Below are 14,549 nucleotides of genomic sequence, written 5' to 3' on the forward strand. Positions count from 1 at the left end.
ATGGGTCATAATTATTGCATAAATATTAATTACAAATCATAAAATTATCTCAAAACACCAAAAAAGAAAAGAAAAAATATTATAAAAAACAAGTAAAAAAAATTTTTTTTACATTTTTTTTAATAAATATTATTCCCACCCTCCCGGACCATTTGGTCCCGAAGGTCCTAAGTGTGACTCTGAAACGAAGGACACCAGAGGGTTAAATGCATTTCTCTAGACTGCATTGATGCAGCAAAGTCACAATATAATCACATCTGTGCTGTTCCAAAGGCATGTAGAAACACGTTCTGTCTGCATTTCAGGCCATGTATTTAGCATGCGTTCCACCCCAATACGTTACGTCATTGCCTAACGCCTATCTTTATTAGGCGCGCCAAAATTCAAACGCAATAAAAAGACCGCGCCAAATATTACGCGCATTCAGGGACACCAACCAACGGATGGAGAATGTTCGCCCTTGTCGAGTGGAAACAAAGAAGAAACGGATAATGAAAGTTGGAGCATTGTTCCAACATCACACATAAAAAACTTCAATATTAATGATTTCTTACGGACTTGATGACAGATCTGTATATTGGATTGAAGAAAAAGGTGGATGGCCTTTGTACGAGGCAACCTATTTTTTTTTACAATCAATGGAGGCAACCAACGGTGCATAAAGTAGCAGGTAAGTTCATTTCTGAACTTGTATTATAATTCAAACATTGATTTTGCACAGAAAATAAATAATTTAAATAATCGCTGAACTGCGTGAGTTTTTATCAGATCGGAACTAGTGCAGATCGGATTGAGCAGATATTCGCTGTGTTCTGTTACGTTTTTTTTTTCATTGAACTTGTTATTAATACTGCTTTATTGTATAACACTGTCCCTCATCATGACATCAATACTTATTGTGGCCCGTGCATAAGTGCTTACATGTGGTCAGCCTATGTTGTTGTTATTGTCATAGCCCTAAGCCATGTATTTTGTTAGATTCTAAATTTGGACAACTTCTGAGCAAAAGATTGCAGGCCAAACCTAAGTTGTCTAGCCCCAAAAAGGTGACAAGATTTTTTTTTTTTTTTTACTGAAACCCAAAACTAGCATCTGCATTGCAAATGTATAAAATTGGCTGTCCACTATAAAGTTGTTGCTTCAGGATAAAATACAACAAAATCATTATTACATATAACTTTGCAAATTAATTACTACATTTAGAAAGGAAATACTTTAAATACTTAAAATGAATCATCCAAAATTAGGAGTGCCTAATAATCTACAATTTCGCCTAGATCTTGACAGGATTAGTCATTTTTCATAGCCAAGTACAAGCAGTCTGTCAGAGTTGTTTATGTTCTCTTACTGCGTTGTCGTAGCAACGCATTGGGGAAAATCCTTTTCCACGAGAATACTGAAGCAAAAAATTATCCTTAATTTTGTATCTATGTAAAACGCTTTGCCACAGCATACAGACCTAGGCGAGACAGCTCGCGCGCCTATTGGCTGCTGTGCGGCAAAAGCTTAAGCCAATCGAGCGAGCCCTTGAGTGACGTCACACCCAATGAGGGCGCTTCGCGCCCTCCCGCGTCACGTCCCGCCGAAACGGGCGTGGCTTAGGGCTATATATTTCGCTCACAGGCTTATGAACTCTGATTTTTTATCCTTCAGCGAGGACAACTCATCGCTGATCCGAGTGAAGAAGCTGCGCCGTCGAGAGAGCACCTCAGCGGGAGAAGTCACGACAAGCTGCTGGCACCGCCGCCTTCGTCGCCTTCCAGCTGCGCGTTCCGGCGCCTATATATCCTTTCACGTATTGAGTGTGTGTGAGGTCGCCGGCGCGACTCACACTTGTTTTACTCTGTTGTATCTCAAGCGGCGTCTTTCTCAAGATACCTCTTTGCGGTTCGTGCAAACGGACCACGCTCAGCGACGGGGACCGCCACGTGATTTGCGCTTCCTGCCTGGGCGAGGAACACGCGGCTATCGCTCTTGCGGATGGCGGCTGCCATCACTGTGAACTTCTGCCTCTGGCGACTCTGCGGACTCGCCTGGCCTCGTTCCAGGAGCCCGTGTTCTCCGCTGTTGTGCCGCGCCGTAAAAAGCGCCGTGCACAGCGGAACCCGGAACCTCCGGCAAGCCACCCAAGTTCGCCGGCGCGCCCGCGAACTCTGTCTCCGGCTTCCTCAGCGTCGATACCCGACGGACAGCGACCGCAGATTGCCGCCGCTTCCGTCGACGACATCGATGACATCGACATCGACGCCATGCTGAGGGACGAGGACTCGTGCTCGGTTTTGGCTTCCGGCAGCGAGGATTGGGCGAGCTCTGCGGATCTCGCGCCCCCTGCCCCCACGCCAAAAGGAAAGAGAGCGAGCATCGAGGCGGAGCTCATGCGCGTTCTCACTCAAGCCACGGCGAGCCTTGGCCTTGAGTGGGTTTCGCCCGAGCAGCCCGCTAAAAACCGGCTGGATGGCTATTTTCTGCCCGGGGAGAAGTCGACGCCTGTCTCAAAGCCCGCCCCCTTCCTTCCTGAGCTTCACGAGGAGGTCGCGAGAGCTTGGACTTCCCCGTATTCTACGAGGAAGAGGTCATCTGTTTCTCTAGCGTTCTCCGAGGTCGACGACGCTAAGAACAGAGGTTACCTTTCCCTCCCGCCGGTCGAAGAGCCTATCGCGGCCCACTTATGCCCACCCTCCGCTGGACGGCGGGCTAAGATGGCGCTGCCTTCAAAGGCTTGCCGCACGACGTCATCCCTGCTCCGTCGCGCTTATGCCGCCAACGGACAGGCCGCGTCAGCGCTGCACTCCATGGCGACGCTGCAGATCTTCCAGGCCGATCTCCTCCGCAAGCTGGACGAGAACGGACCCGAGGCGATCTGCGTGGCGGACCTGAGAAGCGCTACAGACCTGGCTCTTCGCGCTTCGAAGTCTGCAGCCCAAGCCATCGGACGCAGTATGGCGGCGATCACCGTGTCTGAGAGGCACCTCTGGTTAACGCTCTCAGACATGCCAGAAGCAGAGCGGACCGCGTTCCTCGACGCCCCGCTCTCCCCTGCTGGCCTCTTCGGGACTTCGGTGAAGGACTTCACCGACAGGTATGCGGAGGTGCAGAAGGCGACCCAGGCTATGAAGCACTTCCTGCCGAAGCGCTCCAGCTCTGCAGCAGGCCGTGCGAAACCGCCCGCTCAGAGCTCACAGCCGAGACCGCCGCCCAGCTCCTCATCTCAACGCCGCCAGAACCAGAGCTCGAGACCGCGCTCTCGCTCTGCTGGTCGCCGCCCCGCGCCGTGTGGCCCGCGACAGAAGGTAGCGTTGAAGCCAGAGCCCCCGAAGACATCCTAGCACTGCTAGGGAAGCGTCGGTGTTCAAGTCCCGCTGCAGCCGGACCCTCACCGAAGCTCACCGCTCGTGCAGTCCCAAGCGAAGCGACTGTACCTGCGATCATTGCAGCCAACAGGCGTGTCTCACTGGCCGCTTGCCTGCACACAACAGCCGTTTTCACGGCTACCCAGATAAATCCATTAAAGAGTGCATTTTCTGGTGTCCCGGCCACGGCCGACGGTGTTTCTTGTGTAGTAAATCTGCCCGCTGTAATGTGCACATCCCTACACACAAACACGGCCCCACTCACAGGGCCCGCGCACATAAAATCGACTCAGTTCGATTGCGCGTTAAAAGTAGCACACGTGCCCACTACCCAGTGCCCACTAATGCTACCTCCTGCTCATCGCACGGTTTCTGTAAAAACGAAACCTGCGTGCAGGCGCTCCGCTCCGGCGAGCGATGCTATAAAGGTGGCAAACGTGCCTGCGTTCCCACACAAGCATCACGGTTCCTACGGAGCCCGTCCAGCCCTCCCTCTCCCGCCTGAAGGCTGTCGAGGGGTCGAGCGCGGACATTCTGCCCACTTTCATAAGCGCGGCCCCGGCCTCAGATGTTGCGAGCGAGACATTACAAATGTCGCAGCTCACGAAAGCCGCTGTATCGCGAGTCGATCAGAGCGCGCTTTTCACTCAGCCCCTAGCTACACGTGCAGATGCATGGGAAAAGCTTCCCGGGGTTTCAAAATGGGTGATAAACATCATAAAAGAAGGCTATTCGCTACAGTTTCGCAGACGCCCTCGCCGCCACGCGGCGCGCGTCGAGACTTCGGTAGATTCGAATGTAGCACATCTACTTCGAGCCGAAATTCAGAAACTTCTGAGGAAAAGGGCTATCGAACCTTTATCTCAGGCTCAGAGCGAAGGGGGGCTTTACAGCAGATACTTCCTGGTACCCAAGAAAGACGGGGGTCTCAGACCCATACTAGATCTGAGGCAACTGAACAGAGCGCTTGTGAAACGCCAGTTCAGAATGCTAACGACCAGAAAAATCCTCGCGCACGTTCGCCAAGGAGACTGGTTCGTGTCAGTAGATCTAAAAGACGCGTATTTTCAAATACAGATTGCGTCACGTCACAGGCGATTTTTGAGATTCGCCTTCGAGGGCCAGGCATACCAGTACAAAGTCCTGCCGTTCGGCTTGTCTCTAGCACCCCGTACATTTACGAAGTGCATGGACGCAGCACTCGCTCCCCTCAAACTGCAGGGTGTTCGAGTGCTGAACTATTTGGACGATTGGCTCGTTCTAGCCCAATCTCATTCAGAGATAGTGGCGCACAGGGCCCTGCTGCTGAGTCACCTCGAGAGTCTCGGTCTCACAGTAAACTGGGAAAAGAGTTCGCTGTCCCCCAGTCAAAATATTTCTTTTCTGGGACTGGAACTGAACTCGCTGTCGATGACAGCGCAGCTGTCACAACAGCGCGCGCTGCGCATCCAGCGCACAGTCAGCTCATTTCGCTGCGGCGCTGTTCTCCCTCTGAAGAGCTTTCAGAAAATGCTAGGTCTGATGGCCTCAGCATCTGCGGTACTGCAGCTGGGTCTGCTGCGCATGCGCCCGCTGCAGATATGGCTCAAAGGGAGGGTGCCATGCAAAGCATGGGCCTCCGGTCGGCTTCGCCTCAAGGTCAATCAAGCTTGCGTTGCAGCTTTGAAACCATGGAGGTCAGAAGACTGGTACCTGTCAGGTGTAAGCCTAGGGACTTCCTCGAGTCTGAGGGTGGTGTCTACGGACGCATCCAACGCAGGATGGGGAGCGCTGCTCGAGGGCAGACCGCTGTTTGGCCTTTGGTCAGAGCGAGAGAAGCTCTTCCACATAAACTGCCTCGAGATGTTACCAGTGTGCAATGCGCTCACTCGCTTTCGTCCCCTGATTATGGGCTGCCATGTACTGATACGTTCAGACAACATGTCAGTGGTGTCATACATAAATCGCCAGGGCGGCCTCAGGTCCCTGTCATTATACAGGCTGACCAAACGCCTCCTGATATGGGCGCGCTGCAACCTCCTTTCACTAAGGGCGGCGCACGTGCCGGGGCACCTGAACGTTGGACCAGACGTACTGTCCAGGAACCGCGTTCCGGCAGGAGAGTGGTCATTACACCCACACACAGTACAACTGTTGTGGAGGAAATTCGGCAGAGCAGAAGTGGACCTCTTTGCGTCCCCAGAGAACGCTCACTGTCTAGAATTTTTCTCGAAAAGCAAGGACGCGCTGGCTCATCAGTGGCCACGCCGCCCCCTATATGCTTTTCCCCCTGTCTCCCTCCTGACCCAGGTGGTGGAGAGGATCAGGGAGGAAGGATGCTCAGTGCTGCTAGTAGCGCCGCTCTGGTCGAATCAACCCTGGTTCCCAGCTGTGATGCAGTTAGCCAGCACCGCCCCGTGGCCAGTGCCTCTGAGGAGAGATCTACTCTCTCAAGCGAGTGGCTCGATTTGGCATCCTCGCCCGGAGCTATGGTCCCTTCATGTGTGGGCCATCAACGGGTATCCGCTGACCTCCCTCAGGGAGTGTTAAACACGATCACACAAGCTAGAGCTCCGTCTACACGACGGCTCTATGCGTCTAAATGGTCTGTTTTTTCTGGCTGGTGCACGTCTCGCGGCGTGTCACCCCCAGACTGCGGAGTGACAGAGGTTTTGTCCTTCTTACAAGAGATGTTGAATAGCGGGAGATCCCCTTCCACACTCAAGGTATATGTGGCGGCTATAGCGGCTTTTTCTGAAACCCCACACGGCCAGTCCATAGGAAGGAACGATTTAGTCATTCGGTTCCTTAAAGGAGCTAGGAGACTTAATCCACCCAGACCTCCCACAGTTCCCATTTGGGACCTTTCCACGGTGCTGGACGCCATGAAGGGTCCTCCTTTCAAGCCTCTTCAGGAGATCGATATGAAACACTTGTCGCTCAAGACGGTGTTTCTCCTGGCTCTTGCTTCAGTGAAGCGCGTTGGGGACTTAAACGCGCTCTCAGTGAGCGCGTCGTGCATGTAATTTGGGCTTAATGACTCCAGAGTCGTGCTCAAACCTAAGCATGGTTATGTTCCAAAATCCCTGAACACACCCTTTAGGGCGCAGGTTATTACCCTGTCTGCCCTTCCGGTCATCGGGGATAATATGGACGAAAACTTAATCTGCCCGGTGAGGGCATTGAGAGCTTACGTGTCGCGCTCGTCTGCTTTCAGGCAGACAGAGCAGCTTTTCGTTTCGTTTAGTGGGCGTCTCAAGGGACTGGCCACTTCGAAACAGAGCCTATCCAGATGGATAGTGGACGCTATAGCTCTAGCGTACGCATCCAAAGGCATTCAGTGCCCTTTGGGTGTTAGGGCGCACTCCACGAGAAGTATGGCTTCTTCGTGGGCTTGGTCGAGTGGGATTGCCTTACAGGATATTTGTATGGCGGCAGGCTGGGCCTCACCGTCTACATTTATCAGGTTTTATAACCTCGAGGTACCCGCCTTACAGGCCAAGATATTATCGGTTTAAATAACCGTATTTGTTAGACTGACATTTCAGTCGTCTATTATGCCATTTTTATGCTGAAACTGCTAAGCGCAGTTAATTCCGTACTGATCTGCTATGCGCAGTGTATTCTGTACTGATCTGCTAAGCGCAGTCAATTCTATACTGATCTGCTAAGGCAGTCATTTTTGTGAGAGATGGTGGTTAGAGCCCACCTCTTTCAGGATTCTCTGTGAGTCCTACAGGTGATTATGTACTATATGAACCCCAGCTCAGTGCTCTGGGTCTATGGTGTCGGATCACTGCACACACGGCGTCTTACAGGGTGTTCCCCAATGCGTTGCTACGACAACGCAGTACGAGAGTATCTCTCGTAAGAGAACGTACTCGGTTACTAACGTAACCTCGGTTCTCTCTAGAGAGAGGAACGAGTACTGCGTTTCCTGCCGTGTATGCGCTCTGGTTGTTTCGCTGTTAAAAATCAGAGTTCATAAGCCTGTGAGCGAAATATATAGCCCTAAGCCACGCCCGTTTCGGCGGGACGTGACGCGGGAGGGCGCGAAGCGCCCTCATTGGGTGTGACGTCACTCAAGGGCTCGCTCGATTGGCTTAAGCTTTTGCCGCACAGCAGCCAATAGGCGCGCGAGCTGTCTCGCCTAGGTCTGTATGCTGTGGCAAAGCGTTTTACATAGATACAAAATTAAGGATAATTTTTTGCTTCAGTATTCTCGTGGAAAAGGATTTTCCCCAATGCGTTGCTACGACAACGCAGTACTCGTTCCTCTCTCTAGAGAGAACCGAGGTTACGTTAGTAACCGAGTACGTTTCTCTGCCTGTTTTTACTTATGGTAAAGCTTATATACAAGTCTAGCTGTTTACCCGGTTTAATGCCATTAGCTATTATCCACTCTGCTATTATTTCCGAGCTTACTGTTTTGGGCAAGCTGATGTTCATTTTCTGCTAAAGAAATGGAAAATACTGATATACTGACAATACTGATACTGCTGGTAATCTAATTTTTTTTTACTCCTTTGCTTCCTAGAAATGCCAAAACTCGTAGTAAAATGGGACTAAGTCCACAGGAACGAACAACTGGCATCACCTTCCAGCATACAGGAAACTGTGAGTATGCTGTTTTCCAAACCACTACTGTAACATGATCAGTCCTTAAGGATTTAATTTAACCCTTTCCTCTCTGATGTACTGATTGCAAAAACAAGTTCAGAACATGATTCTTGGGCCGGTTTCACAAAGATAGACTTAGATAGAGATAGATATAGTAGATAGTCAGACTTCAGATAGACATCTAAATCATACCGTTTCACAAAGCACTTAAGACTTTGACTATCTTAAGTAGGACTACACTGCAATGCATGCATTCTGGGTAAACTAAGACTTTTCAAAACAAAAAACATGGCGGATCGAGTAAGCGCATTCAGCCGCTTAGTGCAGTTTATCCCAGCAGAAAATATGTGTTTGTTGGAGGAGTATAACAGTTACAAGGACATTTTACTTGGGAAATTTAGCGGAGAATGTAGGAACAAGAAGAAATGTTTGGAAAATGATTGCTATGACAGTTAACAGCGTTAATTCCGACCATTGAGCGTTAAAGACGTACAGAAAAGATACAAAAACGAAACCGACGATGGAGTCCTTATTATTATATATATACATCTAAGGGCCCCTGGGCACCGTCAAATATTATGTTAGATTAGGGCTGTGCCTGTGCGATATCACGATTTTTGATCGTGGACGATTAAAATGTCTCCACGATCTGCTTTTGAAGAAATATCGGATTGTGCATTCTATCAGTTTGCAGTTCTGGCGCCTCCGTCTCAACATACTGTACAGCGCGACGTATTTTCACATGAAATGCAGAGGAACGGGACACAAGGCTACAAGTCATTGTGCCCAGGGGCCTCTGAACTCTTAATCCGGCCCTGACTGCGGTCCCTAAAAACCCTTTCCCTTCTCAGCGCTCTCCACGTTGTCTGCAAACCACAAATTATGAGCCATTTTCCCTTTTCTTTTGGCTGTTTGTGATGTAAGTGATTGTTACTGCTGGTTGCCAAGGTAACATAGAGTCTTAGACCGAAGTTAGCCTGGGGGTAAGGTGTCTAATTTTTTTGGTCTAAATTAAGTCAGTCTTTATTTTTGTGAAACAGTCTAACTTGCATTAGACTAGTCTATGAGCAAATTTTAGACTTGTCTAACACTAGACCGGTCTAAAATAGCTTTGTGAAACCGGCCCAAGTGTTTTAGCGTTCAAATGATGCATAGTTTATGATAGTCAGTTGAATATTTGTTATAAAACAAAGGTAAATAAAAGTAATAAAAGTATAGACACGCCCCCACGGCCCGCCCAAGGGCCGATGCTAGCTAAGGAGTTTTAACTGGTTGAAATGTCTATATTGACTTTCCTTGTCTCTAAAATATCACAAACAAGTTGAGTGTTTGATGTATAGATAGAGTATTTGCCTGTATCTACAATTCAAATTCCCCCTGTCTAATCAGGAAACATATTTCGGCTATTTAAATGACCCCTCAACAACATTTGCCAACATTGGATGCCGATTTAGTACGTGTACTGCAGAAGAGGAGAATCCACACTGATTACTGAATTCTGATCTATCAAGAGAAGGTTGTCTTCATTTAATTAATGTTATTTTAATATTCATTATATTTTATCTTTACTCATATTGAACTAACTTATATAAATGACTTCTGGTTATGAACAGCAATGAAGGTTTATCAGAGCATCCTGCTACTCGTCAGCTGCCAGTTCCTTCCCACTCTGGGTAAGCTACTAATGTGATTTGGTAACATAAATATATACATTATATTAAAAATCCATTTAAAAAAAATATTTTTTGCTATATAAATATTTTTTGTTTTTTATATAACAGTATGTAATTCATTTGTGAACGTGTCTATTTGTACTCATTTTGCACCATGTTTTCACAGCTTTAAACTGTGAATCAGTGATCAGTGGCAGACTGAAGCAGATAGACGCTGGGTCTGGTTCAGTGGTTGGAGTGAACGACCAAAATGAAGCGTTTGTCCTAAATGATAATGTCTTCACAAAGATTGGCACGTCTCTAAAGCACTTCAGTGTTGGTCCTGCTGGTCAGCTCGGGGTGAATGCAGCTGACCAGATCTTCAAGTTGCTGGGTGGTAGCTTTGTGCAGATTCAAGGTGAAAAGAGAAATTACAGAAATCAATACATGCCTAATCATTCATTAAAATTAGTTTTAAGACATTATCTTATTGTTATTCTTAAATTAATCTTTCATCCAACCTGTTGATTGTACTGTTAGGCTTTCTCAAACAGGTGGATGCTGGAGGTGATGAGATCATTGCAGGTGTCAATGCGAATGATGACATATTCTGCTTAAATACGGATGCTAACAACAAAATATCATCCAGCTCTATTCCTTGGGTTTCAATTAATGGAAAGCTGAAGTATTACAGCTGTGGACCGTACAGCTGTTGGGGAGTGAACAGCGCTGACCAAATCTACATCTTGAAGGTGATGTCACAATCTTAAATGTTTAAATACAACAGGTTTTTTACAATAAAGTAGACATCACGCACACGTTTGATTTTCTGACATAACTAAAGAAATAAAAAACTGGTGTAGAAGCAGCAAGCTATTTTACGTGACTTTATTTGTTGACTGGTTTGTGTTTCTTTGGGTCTCGTGCAGGGTGTGTCTAGTAATGCCTGTTCCGGGTCCGGCTTTGTGAATATTGGTGGACTTCTCTCCATGATTGAAGTAGCAACTGATGGCAGTGTCTTTGGTGTCAACCGTCAAGGGAACTTATACCAAAGGTGAATAAAACTTAATCATATTAAACATTGTATATGAACAAAAGTGATTATTAATTTTCTGTTATTTAAAACAAATGCTACATTAAAGAAACGATAATTTTGCAGAACTGGCGTCACATCATCCAACCCCGCTGGCACAGACTGGATCTCGATGGTTGCCTGTCCCTATGGCCACAAGCATGTGAGCTTTGACCTGGGATTTCTGTGGGTCGTCTGTGTTGACGGCTCCATCCGTAAATGTACTTTATAGTCTGTCATGAGTCTGTCAGCAACAGAGGAGCTCAATAATGAACAGAAACCTAAAAGCAATCAGTCTATATTAACAGAAATCTAAAAGTTTGATTAATCTCTCTTCTCTTCTTTTCTCTTCTCTTGAATCAATAAAGCATTATGATAGCATCTTATTAGTGTTGTTTCTGTGTATCATTTTGTTCAGTGGTTCTCCAACTGGAAAAAAAACTTTTCATGTTTTATTTAAAATGTCTGATTAGAAAACATGTTTTTGTCTAATTTCTATAATAGTTGTCGTCACACTTTTTAAAGTTGTAGGAAGTTATTAGTGAAGGATCTGATGTTTCAAACTAGTGTAAGGCTGGAGAAACTGGTTGGAGAGATAGACTGGTCTATGAAACAAAGGACCTTGCTGGAAATTAACATCTGACCTCCCCCATACAGTCTCACTCCCTCTCACGCCTAAACACTCACACAAGAATATATGTGTGGTTTAATGTGAATGATTATTATGTTTAGTATAATTTTTAATGTCTCAGAGTGAGTGGTACAAATGTCTAATTTCCAATAGTTTAAACAAAAAGAAATTAGGTTTTGAGAAGTTTAGAGAAACTGGCACACAAAGGAAGGTTGTCTCTAGGCAAATGGTCTCCTACCCCTAAAAGGTGTCAACTCTGAATGTAAATTCCCATTGTTAACCATATGAAAGAGGTTTTGGCTATTTAATGGAATGCGGCAAGAGAATCGAGGCGCTTTCTGTATCTAGACTGGCCTGTGATGGCTGGGAGTGACCGAGACTTCCAGCCTCATGTATTTATTCAGGTTGGGTTCGCATCTCTTCTTTTTATTCATGTTTTATATTGATTATCTTTGAATTGATTATACAATTGACCTGATACCTGATTTAATAAATTGTTACATTTGATTATTCAAACTGATTTTGACCTTGTTCATTTAATAGTCTAAAAGTAATAATCAAACGATCGCTCACTTTTAGTGATGCATAGATATTATCAAAACCTTTCATTTATGGAGTCAGATGAAATAACGAGTAAATACATATGAGAAATGGATTGCATTTAACCCAAATTACTTTGAGATGCTGGAAAGACGGAACCCCGTGCTATTGGAAACCCCCATTGGACCAATATAGCGCGGCTTACACTAGCAACTTGTGTTTGTGCAGCTTCAAGAGAGAAAACATTCATCTGTTTAACTTCATTTATGTTGTTTCTTTATCTGTCATACTATTTTCTATATACACTAATGTAGCAATTTATATATTAATGACTGTAACTCAGTTCTTTGTTGTGGGAAGGAGGAGGTGGGAACCGGCGAACATTTAAAGACTTTTAGTAATAAAATAAACATACAAAACTAAAGGCAGCAGCACTTCACGGACGACTGCTGCCACATTATAAAACAGAAACATAGCATAAAAGTCCAGGCCTGGCCTCTCTCGTCGCTCCTCCTTTTATGCTTCTGCTCCTCCGTGAGAGAGACCGGTGCGTTGCTCATCAGTAATCCCGCCACCGGCCTCGTGTCGTTCTCTCACGGTCCTCGTCCTCGTCCTGCAGGACGCTCGTGGAAGATTACGGCTTCACAACATCATTCTGTGGTGTTAAAAACCTTTTATGTCACATAGGCTACATATCCTACAGAGTTACCAAATCAACATTTTAACAAAAATGTTAACAAATTACAACATTTTTAACAAATTTGTTTAAAATGTTTAATAAATTAACTAAATACCAAAGAATTAACATTTGCAAAATTCAGAAATTTAAAATAAGTTTAAAAAAGCTGTTTAATTACAACTTTCAAAATGACTGACCTTAACTAAACAAATGCAGCTGTTTAAAAGCTTGATAATTTGAAGATTGATTTGAAATGGTTCCCTCACAGATCCATCTGCAGACTGAATCACAGAGATGACATTGTCAGTCGGACACACCAATTTTTAAACGGTCACGGGGTGCTCTGTAGTTGATTCTGAAGACGTGTAGCATAGAATGAACGATTTACAAGAGACTTTACTGGAACAGGGAATACAGGAATAACTCTACACATATAATGTTGACAAACCCCAAATTGAGAAAACGTTCTTATTAGAAAACAAATAATTTACACAATTTAATGATGCTGACATGGAAGCAGACAAAAACAATGATGTAGGGGATCCAAGTTTATTAAATGGTAAATGGACTGCATTTATATAGCGCTTTCACAGACCCAATGGCCACCAAAGCGCTTTACAATATTGCTTCACATTCACCCATTCTCTCACTCATTCAGCTCGTCGGGAGCAGCTGGGGTTAGGTGTCTTGCTCAAGGACACCTCGACATTTGGTCAGGTGGAACCGGGGATTGAACCACCAACCTTCCGGTTTGTAGACAACCTACATGAACCACTGAACCCCTGCCGCCCATTTATTATAATGGTGATGGTGCAATAGTATTATAAATAGTAGATGGTGCAATGATGTGACAATGATTCAGTATTGTTCTCCTGATCTTGAATCATTTTCCATAAACTGTTTTTTCGCTTCATTCATACTGATCGTTGTTTGCATTTCACCGCAAGCCAACGTGCAGGAGGCACAACGTATTCGCCTTATTCACCTGGCGGCCATTTTGAAAACTCGAACGCCGTTGAGGGGTACACAAACCCGGAAGTTTGACTCCGACGCATACGATTCAGCAGCACCAGCAATGGAAACTCCAGTGTGGACCACCAATCTTTCATGTCTGCCCGAATTAACAATACAAAATGTGGAGCAGTGGGCCAGTACCGACTGCAACATCCCCCGGGCAGTGTTAATTAAGGGATGCAGTCACTGGATTGAAGGTTTTATCCTTCAGTCAAGTCCGAAGCAAGACAGTCACACGCAAGTGACGCAACCCATAGCAACGCGTTATGGCAACGACACCTCAGACTGACAAAAACTTAAAAATAAACGTTAATTTAGGCTACTTTAGTAATAAATATTTATTATAAATATATTTTCGAATAATGGGTCTGTTTCCGCCTGGTCATTCATGCGTTTTAAATGATCAGATAGGCTATCCGTTTTGTTAAAACTGTTCCATTTACACTGGGCAACGTAACTGTCTCTGCAAAACGAATATAAATCTAATCTTTAATTCCTGCACTATATGCAAATTTAACAGCGTTCACGTCAAAGAAATCAAGATCAAAATCAAAGCGAGTCGGCTTGCTGAAGAGATGTTCAGCTACTTCTCTGCTGTGCTGCGGTAGCTCTGTCATATCTGGGTACCGGGAGCCGTTATAAAACGCTCTAGCATGTTTCGTTTCTTAACATTTTAGGAGGAGTAAAATATACAATTTGTGGCTTCAACAACCAGATGCAAAAAGTGCATTGGGGAACACATTGAGGCGCCATTGCACAGAGAAATCGCGTTGTAAGAACTCCCGGAAGTGGAAAGTGTACCCCTCAGGCTCGGTGGAACGTTCGAGGTGAATAAGGCGAATAGGCCTACTTGCGGATCAGATATTGTGTGTGGAGCGCACATACTCTGACCCCTTTATAATTGTGCTTGATACAAACAATCTATTAAATGCGACAATTGCATCAGAATAACTACTGAACGCTTAGCACAGCTGATCAAACAGCGACACGGCGGTTAACGTAATGTCTCGTT

General features: G+C 45.7%; 1 protein-coding gene across 2 annotated transcripts; it reads left to right on the forward strand.

Annotated features, from left to right (window-relative positions):
• Positions 1-421: 421 nt before the first annotated feature.
• Positions 422-11,059, forward strand: LOC306991199 (fish-egg lectin-like). 2 transcript variants are annotated; one of them, XM_079598835.1, is made up of 8 exons: positions 422-670; positions 7,867-7,946; positions 9,339-9,465; positions 9,563-9,622; positions 9,789-10,019; positions 10,142-10,353; positions 10,531-10,655; positions 10,761-11,059. In XM_079598835.1, the coding sequence occupies exons 4-8, from the start codon at positions 9,565-9,567 to the stop codon at positions 10,903-10,905; spliced, it is 771 nt and encodes a 256-aa protein (XP_079454961.1). In that variant the 5' UTR covers positions 422-670; positions 7,867-7,946; positions 9,339-9,465; positions 9,563-9,564; the 3' UTR covers positions 10,906-11,059. The 2 variants fall into 2 exon arrangements, with proteins under 2 accessions (XP_079454961.1, XP_079454962.1); XM_079598836.1 differs by lacking the exon at positions 422-670 and adding an exon at positions 7,609-7,671.
• The last annotated feature ends 3,490 nt before the right edge of the window (positions 11,060-14,549 follow it).

Source organism: Phoxinus phoxinus, assembly GCF_949152265.1.
Source record: "Phoxinus phoxinus genome assembly, chromosome: 23".
Taxonomy (NCBI): Eukaryota; Metazoa; Chordata; class Actinopteri; order Cypriniformes; family Leuciscidae; genus Phoxinus; species Phoxinus phoxinus.